General features: G+C 34.3%; 1 protein-coding gene across 14 annotated transcripts in view; it reads right to left on the bottom strand.

The window, feature by feature from the left end:
• The window catches only part of LOC103722353 (uncharacterized), a 28443-nt gene extending 14928 nt beyond the window's left edge, over positions 1 to 13515 (bottom strand). The window contains exons 1-7 of one of the 14 annotated variants that reach the window (XM_088711463.2): positions 13081 to 13515; positions 12875 to 12990; positions 10515 to 10671; positions 10384 to 10432; positions 9651 to 9763; positions 9298 to 9370; positions 2477 to 6800 (exon numbers count right to left, since the gene is read on the bottom strand). In XM_088711463.2, coding sequence (XP_088567589.1) covers positions 5878 to 6800; positions 9298 to 9313 — 939 coding nt within the window. In that variant the 5' untranslated portion in view covers positions 9314 to 9370; positions 9651 to 9763; positions 10384 to 10432; ... (1 more) ...; positions 12875 to 12990; positions 13081 to 13515 and the 3' untranslated portion in view covers positions 2477 to 5877. Of the gene's footprint in view, positions 1 to 2476; positions 6801 to 9297; positions 9764 to 10383; positions 10433 to 10510; positions 10672 to 11172; positions 11341 to 12874; positions 12991 to 13080 lie in introns of those variants that run through there. The other 13 variants (XM_088711471.2, XM_088711498.2, XM_088711456.2 and 10 more) reach the window with 13 other exon arrangements.
• Between the last annotated feature and the right edge of the window lie 543 nt (positions 13516 to 14058).

Raw genomic sequence — 14058 nt, 5'->3', positions numbered from 1 at the left:
ACAAAATAAAGAGTATAAGCCTATTGATACTTGTCTTTAAAATCAGTTTATAAAAGGGATTGAATTTCAGAATTTCAGCTTTTCATATATATAAGTGAAATCTCCCCCTATATCATTCAAAATTTGCCAATTTGATTTTTTGAATGGCTCCCCCTTTCATTTATAATTCATTAGCAATGAAACTTCAAAAATTTGAGATAAAATGAGAGTTTCAGCTTATGTATCGGGGTGAAAAGGAGCGTGCCAAATTCTGAATTTATATGTGCCAAATTCTGAATTATGATAGAAATTTTTGATTTGATGATTTTCATTGTTACAAATTGCTCCCCCTTAGATATGTAAGCTTTCTTATATGATTTTCAATTTGTTTGCCCATTTATTTCTCTTTTCTTTTCATAACTTCTTTACTCACTCTTTCTCACAAAAGTAATACTCTTTCGTCTCAAATGAAATACTCTTTCTTTTCTTAGAGTGAATACTCTATCTTTTCGTCTCCCCCTTTATATACTCTTTTCTTCTCCCTTTATATACTCTTTCCTTCTCTTCTCTTTTATATACTCTTTCCTTCTCTTCTCCTTTATATACTCTTTCCTCTTCTCCCTTTATATACTCTTTCCTTCTCTTCTCTTTTATATACTCTTTCCTTCTCTTCTCCTTTATATACTCTTTCCTTCTCTTCTCCCCCTTTTTGTTATCATCAAAAACATATATATGGGAAAAGATGCAATAAAGAACAAACTTCAGACTTCATTGATCAAAATAGGAACATTTTCATATATTAATGCTCAAAATGATGAAAAGTACAATGTTCCACAATCAAGATTTAAAGATATAAGGGAAAGACAAGATTCATAAGAGAAAAAGCAAGATACATATGAGAAAAGGCAAGATACATAGGAGAACTAGATTTCTAGCCTAGGCTCTAAATATAGATGCTAAGATCAGCCTAGGGAGACTCTAATTGAGAGTGGGAAATAGGGTTTTCGGAAGAGGACAAAGGGTAAACAGTGCCCTAGATAGCTCACGGGTCCCCCTTTTAACAGTGGGGTCCCGACGTTAGGTCGACTCAAGAAATTTCTTGGGTTGACTCAACGTTGGGTCGACCCTATTCTGGGTTGGGTTGAACCAAGTGCAGAATTTTTCTTTTCTCTTTCGTTTTGCTTCTAAAATGTTTTTCTTGCTTCCAATCCTTATAAACTCTTTATGGGACAATGATACATGAGTAAGGAATCTATAGATTACAAGTTTGACTCATGTTTCATAGGTTTTTAGAAATGAGAGGAATGTATCATGAGATTGCTTGCTTTCTTTTATATCTCTTCAATAAGACGGATCACATATGCCTAATTTCCTCCTTAGCGTGCAGAATCTATCTTCACTCAAGGATTTTGTGAATATGTCGGCTAATTGTTTTTCAGTGCATATATGTTCATATATTTCCATTTTGCACATGATCCCTAATAAAATGATATCTTATTTCTATGTGGTTGGCTTTAGGAATGAGATATTTAGAATGTAAGCCAGAAGTGATCTCTAAATGTAGATTCCAAAGATAGTTTTGAAATCAAGTGTAGATGGAATCTTTTTCAAGTTATTTCAAGAAGTATCAAGAATAATATTCAAAGAAAGGCACGGATGAAAATCCAACATTTTTTTTTAATATATTAAGAATATAGCAAAATGAGAGCAATCTAATTAATTTTCAGAGTATAATATAAGAGCAGATAAAGATCAAAACTTATATACTCGAAAAATATAAGATTATGTTGAATCCTTAATTCTTAATGACTTCAAAGTTCTTTCATGATATAAAAGTATTGGGGCATAGATACCAAAACATGAATTTATGCAATGTAGGATACATTAAATTTAGGGCTTTGAAAGTTCTTTTAAGGCTCTCTTAAAGACTTTCTTTTACTCCTTTATAGATCATAACATCAAAATCAATTAAAATGAATTGGCTTAGGATTGAAACACTAAGGTGCAAGCCAATAAGAACTCATAAGTAGATTCAAGATAAATTTTCGATACTAAGACAGACGGAATCCTTGTCAATTAATTTTCAGAAATAAATGATTTACCGATGAATACAGAATACAAGAACCATCAAATAAAAAAACTCTATGGAATCATAACATAAAAGTAGGAAAGACTCTTCGGATCTAGTCATACCATTAGATTCTATTGACAATTCCAAAAACTGTTCATAGTATTATCATACTATGATGAGGAAATCCAACTTTCAAAAGATATTCAATAAAGCACATAGTTTAATACCACTTTACATTTAGTATTCTTTGTCTCATCTTTAGATGCGAATTTATACGATTAAGTTCTATATGATCTCTCCCTCTGAAATTTTCTTTCTCTCCCTTAATTAATCATTCCATTTGAGAGTTTAGAGTTTGAAGATAATTTTCAATAAAGAGATTGAGTATTTAAAGCTCCCCCTCAAAAGATGCATTTTCTTTTAAACTTTCTTTTCTTTTGTTGAATTTCAGATTTTAATGATAAACGTGAATAAAACTGAAACTTTATGATATCAAGAATGTAGAGTGATCTAGAGTTATTCAAAATTTATAGCAATCACTCTTTTTAATCTTTTAAGAACAAGTTATGCTTCCTCTTAATCTTTGAGAAAATGTACTGAAATATTAATCAGAAAATGATTCATTTGAAGCTCAAATTCTTTCAAAAGCATTTACACTTTCTTTCTTTTAAGAATCATTTGAGTGAGCTGAAATATTTCTAGACTTGAGATCATTCACTCTTTTAATAATATATATAGATGACCATTGAAGTATATGTATTTATAGAACTCAATTTCTTAATCAAGGTTTTTCAGCAATGTATATATGAAGCACAATAAATCTTTTCAATATCAAAATAAAATCATATATTAAAAAATATTTGCTTGCAATCAAGATCATCAAAAGACACATCATTCAGACCAATATTAGTACACTTTGAAGATAAGAAATGATATGTTTCAGATGCGTATCAGGGCAAGCAATCAAGGCATCAGAATTATTCTATTTTTCTTAAGCTGTAATTTTATCTAGAAATTCATATTGAGTTATTCCCCAAAATGATGCAATCATTGAAGCATATAATGAAAGGTTACAAAAATACAATGATAGAGGCATTTTTAAATTAAGTTTAAGCTTTTATACAACATCAGATTCTGAATTTCATAAAAATTTTCAAGGAGCCTTTCAGGATTATAATTTGAGATATGCATCTTCTACATTGTAGCTCATCTTAAATTATTAAGATTGAAGACACATATTTCAAGAACATTAGAGCACATCCAGAATCTTTGTAATTCATATTGAATTTTGGTACAAATTGGAGGATATTATGTACTAATGTTAGGCAAGATAAAAGATATGTCAGAATCAATCCATTTTGCCTAATTTGCAAATTCAAATTAATTTTTTTTTTATTTTTCAAAATATATTCATTAAAACAAAATGATGTTGTTGGTAATAACATGTTTCAATCAAAATTTATAGGCATAAAGCATTACAAGTTATATCTAGGAAAGATCTTTGCTATTTGAATATTGAAAACACATAATTCAAAATATGCAAAACATAACAAGCATGTCATGGATCAAAATCAATTCTTTTCAAATAAAATTTCCTTTATTTAAATACAATTTAGCACTGATTTTATCCTTAAGGTGTGTTTTCAAGTGATTCAAACTTCATTTGATTTTTCACAACCTTCTTATATATTTTTATTTATTTATCATTCATTCCCCAGATTTTTAATTTCTTTCTTTAACCATTCAATGAACATTTTGATTATCTTCATTTATTTTTCGGTTTTACTTTTCTATGCTCTATATTCTATTTGCTCCCTATCCGGTGGAGTTGGAAGGGGCACGAGGTACTACCACTAGCCTCCCTCTTGTGTCGTCCCTAATATGCCCTGCACCGAATAGTTGGGTCAAATAGTGCCGGGTACTACCACTAGCCTCTCCATTGGCACCATCCCTATAATGAGCAATGTAGAAATGTTAAACTATTCTCTTTAGCAACAAGATATTCACTCCAAACTCTCCCTATTTAAATATAATTAATTACGGATTTTATCCCTTCCAAAAGAATGTTCACACAAGTCTCACAAATATGCTGAATATATTATGCTTGCGCTGCTTTTACTTAAGATTGGAGTATTTACTTAGCTTTTACTTCTTCTGAGCAATGTTCATTTTCTTTTTCTTTATCTCTCTCTTTTTGTTATTTTCAAGTAGTTACATGAAAGAGCAGAATAAAGAATTAATCTAATATGCTGCATATAAATATATATCATGCAAACAGCATTTTCATTTTGCCCAATGATTCATAGCTTATCACAAGTTATTTTGAATTAGAGATTTGAGGCATAAACTTGTGTATTTCATGGTTATGCATTATATAGGAAAAAGTAAACTTCAATTTAATCACACCATGAAACAATCATCACTAGCATGAGAATGAAGCATGATATCAAGATGATCAGCAATTAAAGGTTTGATCATGCTACCATATAATTTCAGATTATTGATTTTGCTCAACTAACTCACAAGAGAAGAGTTTAGATTACCAGTGTATTTAGCATTCTTCAAGCCAAATACCTTTTAGATTCTTTACACCCTTGGCTGAAGAAAATCTCTCTCCTTTTTTTTGTTTGCAAAGGAATGTTTATTGTATCTTTCATCAAGGTGTCCTTCAAGTTGAAATTTCTTGCTCATAAATCCTGTATCATTAATAAACTCTTTTTCTTTCTTGAATGAAAGTCATTAGTTTCTTCAAGATACAAAACATTCATACAATATATTTCTTTAGCTAGATGACTCAACATAAGATATGACAATAATTGAATATTAAGTCACTTTACTCAAGAGATTGTCTAAATATAAGCAAGCACAAGTCACTTGAACTAATGAGATAATTTTATTAAATAATATGGTTCAAGGACACCCATGTGAGGCAATAGGAAGATTTATCAAAGTCAAACCAATTTTTTTATTTTCAGAAGCAATTTAGCTTAAATTCTATTTGCTTAAAATAATTATCAATAAGATATACCAGTTAAGTTTTGATCAAGTTATTTTAAATAGTTGTTTCTATCAAAATTCTGGTTATGATTCGGCTTTCAATACAAATAATCTTGTTTTAGAGAGATAGGCAATTTTCTTTTAGATTAATTAAGATTTTATATTTGACTTATGGGAGATGGTTCAAAGGAATTAATATTCATACTTTTAGAATATTTTTATGCTCAGATTAAACATGACGTGTTAACATTAATCAATAGAATTCGAGATAATTTTATGTAAGGATATTAATCATTCAATCAAGGATACAGTGATTATACTAAATGAGACACTTTAAAGATCAGATTTATTAATCTTAGATTTTTTGAATAGTCTTGAGAATTACAAAAAAAAATCATTGTTATAAAACTTTTTAGTAGAATTTTCATTATGATCACGACACATTAATCATTTATGATTGAAACATATGATGCATACATGCGACTTATAGAGTAAATCATAATATATTTCAAATAATCACATAAGGAATGAGTGATATTATGATAAATTATACTCGTACCTTCACAAATAATGAAATAAGATTTCATAAGTATTATGCTCAATAAAGTGCTAAACTCGTTGAGATAAAATTTAACATATGAGGCATTTAAAAACTTTGATGCAGAGAGTATCGTAATTTCATAAAAAAGATAATTTCAATACACGAAGTAGAATGTTAAACCTTATACTAAATTTAATGAATAAAATGAGACTTATCTTTAATTATGTGTCAATGCACCCATTTGTATGAAAATTTCATTTGTTCCATGAGTAGCTTGGCACACCTACATCTATACCCTCATATTTTTCATTTTGGGTACCCAAGCTTGCTTGGGTCCTTGAGGGTTAGTGCATATGGTTCCTTTTGGAATCCAAATCTGTTTAATCGTAATAACTTTACCATTTGATTTATTCGAATTAGAACCATAAGTAAGGTTTTTATGCCCAATCTTTTTATATTTGAAATAAGTTATCTTATTTGATGGTTTGCTTGGCAAATTGATAACCTTTTTCTTTAGGGTTTTATTATTGAGCAAAGGAATCCAGCCAAGTCTTGATTTATCAAAAACAGCATGTTGGCTTTCAAACATCGTTTTTAATTTTTCTGAACTTACAGTGAATTTGTTAATAAAAGATTTTAATTGGTTGATTTCTTCATTTAGGTTTTGATTTTCTTTAATTAAATTCTGATTTTTCTGAATCAATTGTTCTGAATTTAACCTTAAGCTTTCATTTTCAGAATTTAGTTTGTCTTGTATTTCAGCAAAAGAATTTCTTTCTTTTGAAATTTTTAGATTTAGTTTCTTAGAATTTTTATTCTTCATAGCTAGTTTTCTACATTCACAATACAATTCATGAAAAATATTTAATAATTCATCATAAGAAAATTCTTCTTGAAAATCATTTGATGTAAGAGTAGATTCAGATTGTACCTTATCTTCTTGTGCCATAAAGCACAAGTTAGTTACCCCTTGTATTTCTTTGGAGCTAGTATCATCATTGTTGCTCCTAACTTTTATTTTCTTGCTTGACTCTTCCTTGGTCAAGGCTTTCTTCCTTTTTATCTCTTTCTTACTTTCCTCTTGCTTCCTCTTCTTCTTTGTCTTTAGGAAGCTTTTGAATTTTTCGGTGTTTGGGTATGGATCCTTGTTTTCATCACCGAATTCTTCATTTGTTGTTCTTTCTTCCGGATTGGAAGATTCAACATCGTTTTCTGCAGGCTCACTGTTAGTATGTAATTGAAGCATATGTGAGCTAAACAGAATATTGTCATAAATATTTTCTAAAGTATCCCAGATTTCCTTAGCAGATAAACATGCAGAGATTTTATTAAATTCAGTTTCATGGATAGCACAATAAAGTATGTTCATAGCATTAGCATTCAATTGTGCTAAGTCTTTTTCATTAATAGTGTGAGAGAGTGAGTGAGGGCCTCTAGTAATGATGTACCATAATTCATAGTTTGAAGCTTGAATGAATATCCTCATTCTAGCTTTCCAATAAGTGTAGTTTGTGCCATTAAATAGAGGTGGTCTATCAATTAATTGTCCCTCTCCTATAGAACATCCCACTTGGGTTGTCATGATCTTTAACTCTTGATTGTGAGATCAATGGGTACTATTAGAGCACCTTGCTCTGATACCACTTGTTGCCCAAGGTGACAATCCAAGAGGGGGGGTGAATTGGTTTCTTCTAAATTTTTGGTACTTTTAAAACTTTCTTAATTAAGTGCGATGGATGCTCTCTTAGGTTATTTAAGTGAGTTAATCTAATGCAAGAAGAGAAGATAAAGCAAGAGAAAATGAAAGCACAAACACAATGCAAACACACCAATATATAGTGGTTCGGTGCTCTCCTTAGCACCTACGTCCACTCCCCAAGCGTACCCTTGGAAATTCACTATAATCTTGCGGATTACAGTTGGATTGTTTTCCGGGCTCACAATCCAAAAACCTTGTTGGTTTTGCGGGCTCACCAACGAACCTATACACTTGGTTTTCCGGGTTCACCAAGAACCTTGTTGGTTTTACGGGCTCACCAACGAACCTATACAACTTTGGTTTTCCGAGTTCACCAAAAACCTTGTTGGTTTTGCGGGCTCACCAACGAACCTATACAACTATGGTTTTCCGGGTTCACCAAAAACCTTGTTGGTTTTGCGGGCTCACCAACGAACCTATACACTTGGTTTTCCGGGCTCACCAAGAACCTTGTTGGTTTTGCGGGCTCACCAACGAACCTTTGTAAAGTGTTTATACAAATGAAAAGAAAAGATTTAAACTCCTAGATGAGCATATAAAGCAATATGAACAACAAGAAGAGTTAGAAAGAAATTATCGCTTTGAAGTCGCTTTGCTCTTCTTGGTCAAGGAAGCTTCACTCTTCAATGGGGGAAGGAGCTCTTAATACCTCTTTGAATCTGCTCAATCCCTTTCTTTGATTCTTGAATGAAGCTCTTGATGAAGCTTGTCTTGCTAGGGTTCTCTCTTGAATGCACTTGATGTATTTTTCCCAAAGCTTACTTCCTCTGATGAATACTCCCTCTTAAATGCTTCTCCAACCTCCAAATAGTCCTTTCTGACCGTTGGATTGAAGAAACTAGCCGTTTATAGCCGTTGGGAGTCCAAAAAGCATTTCTGCACAACTAGCCGTTATGTTCAGCCCGTGTTTGGGTCGGCTCAACCTGTCCTTGGGTCGACCCAACCTTCACTTGGGTCGACTCAACCATTTCTTGGGTCGGCCCTCTCAGAAAACACAGAAACTTGAAATTCAGCCTTCTGTTGCCTTGGGTCGACCCAACCTTTCTTTGGGTCGACCCAAGGTCAGCTTCAGAAAATTCAGAGCCTTGAATTTCAGCCTTTCTTCACTTGGGTCGACTCAACCTTTCTTTGGGTCGACTCAAGGTTTACTTGGGTCGACTCAACTTCTTCTTGGGTCGACCCTCTCAGTAAATCCAGAGAGCATTCTTCCTTTGCATTTTGAGGTTCTTTGGAGGTTGAGTCGACTCTTGCTTACCTTGGGTCGACCCAACTCACTGTTCATTTGTGCTGTTTTTGCAGGAGTGTGCCAGATGATTCCTCGATGTGCCGGGGTCGACCCAATCAACCTATGGGTCGACTCAATCCACACTTTGCTGCATTCTCAAGGTTAGTTTCATCCAAATGAACAAGACCATATATATATTTCCAATTAAGCAAATGTACTGAGAGCAATGAACTTATAAATGAAGTATCAATTTTAACTTATAGCATACTCTAGAGAATTGCTTGTTAATCATCAAAATAACACTATCATCCTCAAAAAGTTTTATCTTTTGTTACTATGCAGAGATCTAACTTGAAACTGATTATACGCACATAGAGCATGTGGCTCAAACTTCTAAAAAATAACTAAAATATTTGGAACTTCCAGTTGTGTGCATTGGAACACATTGAAACCTAGCCTCTGAAGGTCTTATTGTTGCAGCCTTATAAACATGAAAAGGTTGTTCCTTTAACATCACAACTGAAAACCAATTAACTTCGCTTAGGATATCATGCATCCAGATAAGACATTGTAAAACCAACACTTCTATAATAAAACATTAATTTATCTAAAATGCTTTCAGGTGCCTTGTAATGCCTTGTTGAAACAATGGAGCTATGGTCCTGATTGTCAAAAGCAGTACTATCAAAATCAACAGCTTAATGGCACTTGACTTTGGCACGCACCTGACGTACGTCTCATCTTGTGAATTCTTCTGTATCATCCATGCATTTGTTCGAAATTGATGAGTCCATACACCTGATAGTAAAATATCACATGATTTCTAAAAATTGTACAAGCCAAAATACCTTATAGCTTGGAACCTTCACATATTCAGAAGACACAAGAGGAGTGCCTTCTGGCTCCAAATCAGTGGGAAAAAGCCGTAAATCAAGCATATCTATGTTTTTAAAAGGGAAAAATAAAAAGTTTAATCCTGCCATTCAGAGTGAAAAAGGGAAAACAAATAGATCCATAAGAGTGGGTCAGGAATGAATAGGGAATGAAAACTAAAAGAAGCCAAGAATAATCAACGCACGTGCTACAGATTCCAAATGCTGATGTCCAAACTCCCGCACAAGTTCCACAAGAAATTGGCAGTATTTATCTCTTTAAGAAACCATATAAGCTCGGCCCAAGCTTTTCATATGCCTGATAACATCATCGAAGTTCATTCAAAGAAATATATGATTTTAGTTCTCCAATACCATAAACAGACCTTAAAAGAACATAATATACCAAGCATTTGCAGCCTACAGTGTTCCTATCTCGACAGAGAATCAAAAGTAATTAATCCCATCAACTCTTCTAGAGCTCCATTTAGCAATATCATTAACAACATATGTATGCAGGGATCCTACAGCATCCAGCTACTGGATCTTCAACAGGAATTCTACCACTTGAGAATGTGCCACCAAAAAAATGTCTACATTTTCTAGAGGAAAACTCTGTTCCTAATTCCCAAAACTCGTAGACTAGAAGTTGCTCATATAGAATGCGAAATGTTTAATGACCCGATAGAATTGGGAGGGAAATCAATTAGGGACACCTGGGGGTGATTCAAATAATGATATAGTCATCAGGAATCTTGAAATGTGACTAAACTAAAGCAGCCATTGAACTGCATAGCCTGAATATCTTTCACAATAAGCAAAGGTAGCAGCATCTAGATGATACCAAACAGGTCATGCCCTAGGAGGCAAAGTAGTTACAAAGGTTGAATTGAAGTACTGTAAATAAAAAACATAATGAAAGCCTGGAGCAGTACTTACAATGCATATGGGACTGAAGTAGTCAAGAAACCTTTCTATCCAGGTACAACTGAGAGTAGAAACACAAAGAAGATGTAAAAAGAACTGAAGCTTGATATCATCGGCAACTTAAAACTACAAAACCCACCTACCACTTTGATCCATCTCTATCATTCTTCCCAAGATGATTAAGGACATCTATTTCGATCATTGCTGCATTATGATATCTGCATATGCTCCGAACCACCTTGATTGCCACGAATTCATGTGCTTCACGATCCCCACAGTCCAAAACATGGCCAAAAGTGCCTGCAATACCAATGTCTTGTTCACCGAAACTATAATGATAATATCAAGGAAGAAAGTGAAGTTACACCTTACCCTCATCCTGCCAACTATTTGGTCTGCATGATTTAATGGAGAAATGCAAACGATTTCCATCTTCTTAAAAATGCATCAATGTTAGAAGGATGGAAATACGAGATTATCTCAGAATCAAAAATGAAAATGGTAAATGCTCCTAAAACATATATTATGCAAACTTCATGCACGACGATCAGCATTACAACATTAATAGTAATAAAATATAAGAAAATTCAAGGTTCCGATGATCTAATCTTACAGAAGCATGGTTATGGTGGTATATTACACACTGAAGGATATAAAAGAAATACTAAGCAAAATTTTAAAATGGCTCTTCTTCTATGATGATAACAATTCTTAGAGAAGGCATTGAGGTTGTGTCTTGATGAAACAATAAATCACACTATCCTGATTACAAAACAAAATATAAAGCTGTGTTTGATGTACCTCCAGAACATGCTGATCTTTCCAACTGTCATTCTTCATGGCATTTTAAAAAGAACAGTCTGATTTTGTATAAGCACATGTTTCAATATGTTTGTGCTTCTTGATTTTTGAAAGAATATTATTATTTTTTTATACGCCTTTAAGAGATCTTGGTGATATCAGAAGCCCCTAAAATCAAAGACAGAAATATCTATTTAGTATAATTCTCTAATTTAATGCTTGTTTGTCGCTATCTTTTTCTCTAAAATCAAAGACAGAAATATCTATTTAAACTTGATGTCTATTTTTCCAGTGAAACAAAGAAAAAGAATTGTCACATTGGACCATGTCACAGAAACATATACAAAAATTCTAGATGCAGCAAGTTTGAGTTGAGACTTTGCAGTGTTACAGGAGCTCAGCATTTGCTAGAGAGGAAAAACGTATCAGATAATGAGAATTAGATGAGGGCCACAGATTGGCATCACCACCTTGCCTCTCCCAGTTATGCCCAGTAAATGTTATTCATCAGTTCCCCCAGCAAGTAAAAGATTGGCCTGTCACCTTTCAATTTTCTATGATAAGTAGGGAATTTTACTGGGTACTGATTACTAAATGTTCACTATCCCGCTGCTAACCAAGCTGGAGATGAAAAACGATATCTTCATGATAATTCCAATCAAACTTCTGAATTTAGTTAGGACACAACCAAAACGGTTTTAACAACATATTTTTCACAAGTTCCTGGATCACAATGAACGTAGTTCTATGGTTCAAAAATTACACCCTATTGTCTACTTGAAGTCTACGAAGAAATTTTATAATTTTTTTTCAAATGCCTCCAAAAAGTAATGTGGATAATGTTCTACATGACTAAAATAATTCGTAAGTACAAGTTTCAGTTCCGTAGCATACACATAAAGAAACATACCCTTTCCCATCAATAGATCCATCAGTCAATCAGCCTCAGATGTCAAAACACACACACAAAACAAAAAAAATCTTAGCTCAGAAAATTTTCATTGCATTAAGGAAACCACATGATGTGCCCGACTTCAGAGTGATGCCTAATATTGTTCCTATAACGCTTAACAGAATATTCATTTCTCGTGTCAGTTATAAATTTAGATAACACAATGTCTTTCATTGAAAATTAGTTATCTACAAAAAGCCACTCATATATATATATATATATATATATATATATATATATATATATATATATATATATATATATATATATATATATATATATATATATATATATATATATATATATATATATATATATATATATCTTGATCCTAAACAAGCAAAGTCTCACTCTTCTGTAGAAGCATTCAATCTTTTAATAGATTATCTTGAATTCAAGACTGAGTTCTCGCCAGAAAAGAAATATATATGCTCTCACTTGTTGTCCTATCAAATTAAGTAAAATCTACGCGAAACATCCTGTTATGCATGTCTTCTTGCATCGCATGCATTCATTAATTCAAAGACGATCACGACTCAAAAGAGCATACTTGCAGAGGCTAAATACACCAAGATTGGCACAGCAACATCAAACTGGAACTGTAGAAGATTTTCTTGGTCTCAAAGACAGAAAGAAATCATACATGAAGTCAGAATTACACGGTAATAATATTTTCTTTATTATGCAAAAGGGGGCAAAACATTCTTTCTTTCCTCTTCGGAAAAATATCGCAAGAAGAGGAAATCTTACATCGCGAAGTGAGGTTCTCCCCAAGACCGAGACGTAGTGCCCCTCCCGATCCTCATCCCTCCACGATGAGATGCCGCACCCGACGGGCCCGTCATCGCCTCATACCCGACAGCAGCCTGCATGGAATCCATCAAAAATCATTTCCAGACCGAGTCACGGACTCAGAATACAACATTCAAGAAAACTCTAACCCTAGCCTCCCCCACCTCTACCTCCTCGCAATCCCAACCCTAACCCTAGCATCTAGACACGGGTGGACCTCTTGTTGTTCGGGAGGCGCGACGTCCCAAGCGAGCCGAAGCCGCTTGCTCGTTCGTGAGCTCTCCATCCGATCCGATCCGATCCGATCGCCGAGCTCCAAATTCGAAAATTGGGACGGAAATTTCCGGCTCTCTCGACCTCTTCTCCTGCGGCGAAACCAGTCGAAGAGCAAAATCCTAGAAAACGTTCAAAAAGAACTCGCGAGACTCGAGGGCAACTCGGCCGCTCCTTCTGAATATTTGTAGACTCTTGCATGCATACGAATAATGCGATACGGTAGCGAAGTCTCTTTCTATTTTGTTATTTTCAGATTTTGTTCGCCATATCTATACATGTGAACCGCCATTGTACTGAAAAAAAAAAATTCTCTTAAGGGGGAGAGAGAACAGGGCGAGATGGGTCTCATATATCTAACGCGCAGTAGTAACGTTTGTATTAATGTTCCGCGCGACATCATATGCTCCCCTCGCTAAAGCCACCCCGGGAACCTCCCCGAAGCCTGATTTTCTGGCGATTACGAAAGCCCAATTTTCTTTCTTTCCTTCTTTCTTTCTTTCTTTCTTTCTTTTTTGCTTTGTAAAAAAAGAGAAAGAGGGGGGGGGGGGGGGGGGGGGGGGGAAGGGACAAGCGCGTAGCAGCTTCCACTGGGCCTCCACCCTGTCAAAAGAATGTTCGATGTGGACAGAAATGACCATATGTTGGGCACGCCGGCCGGTTTTACTCATACTCTCTCCATCTGTGGGCCCGTTATCTCTCTGGGCTTCGACACGGTTATCCTCTGTGTGAGTACGTCACATCTAATATCACCGACGCTACCAGTGGACCAATAAGCCCTTCCAAACTCCTTGTCTGAGCAGGGAGCACCCGCTCTCCATAATTTAATCGACGTCCATGTGTTTCGAACTCGAAACCACTTGGTTGAA

This window comes from Phoenix dactylifera, chromosome 1 (genome assembly GCF_051530095.1).
Source record: "Phoenix dactylifera cultivar Ajwa chromosome 1, Ajwa_hap1_PhDact_Kaust_v1.1, whole genome shotgun sequence".
NCBI classification, from domain to species: Eukaryota; Viridiplantae; Streptophyta; class Magnoliopsida; order Arecales; family Arecaceae; genus Phoenix; species Phoenix dactylifera.
This window is presented reverse-complemented; position numbering and strand designations above follow the sequence as displayed.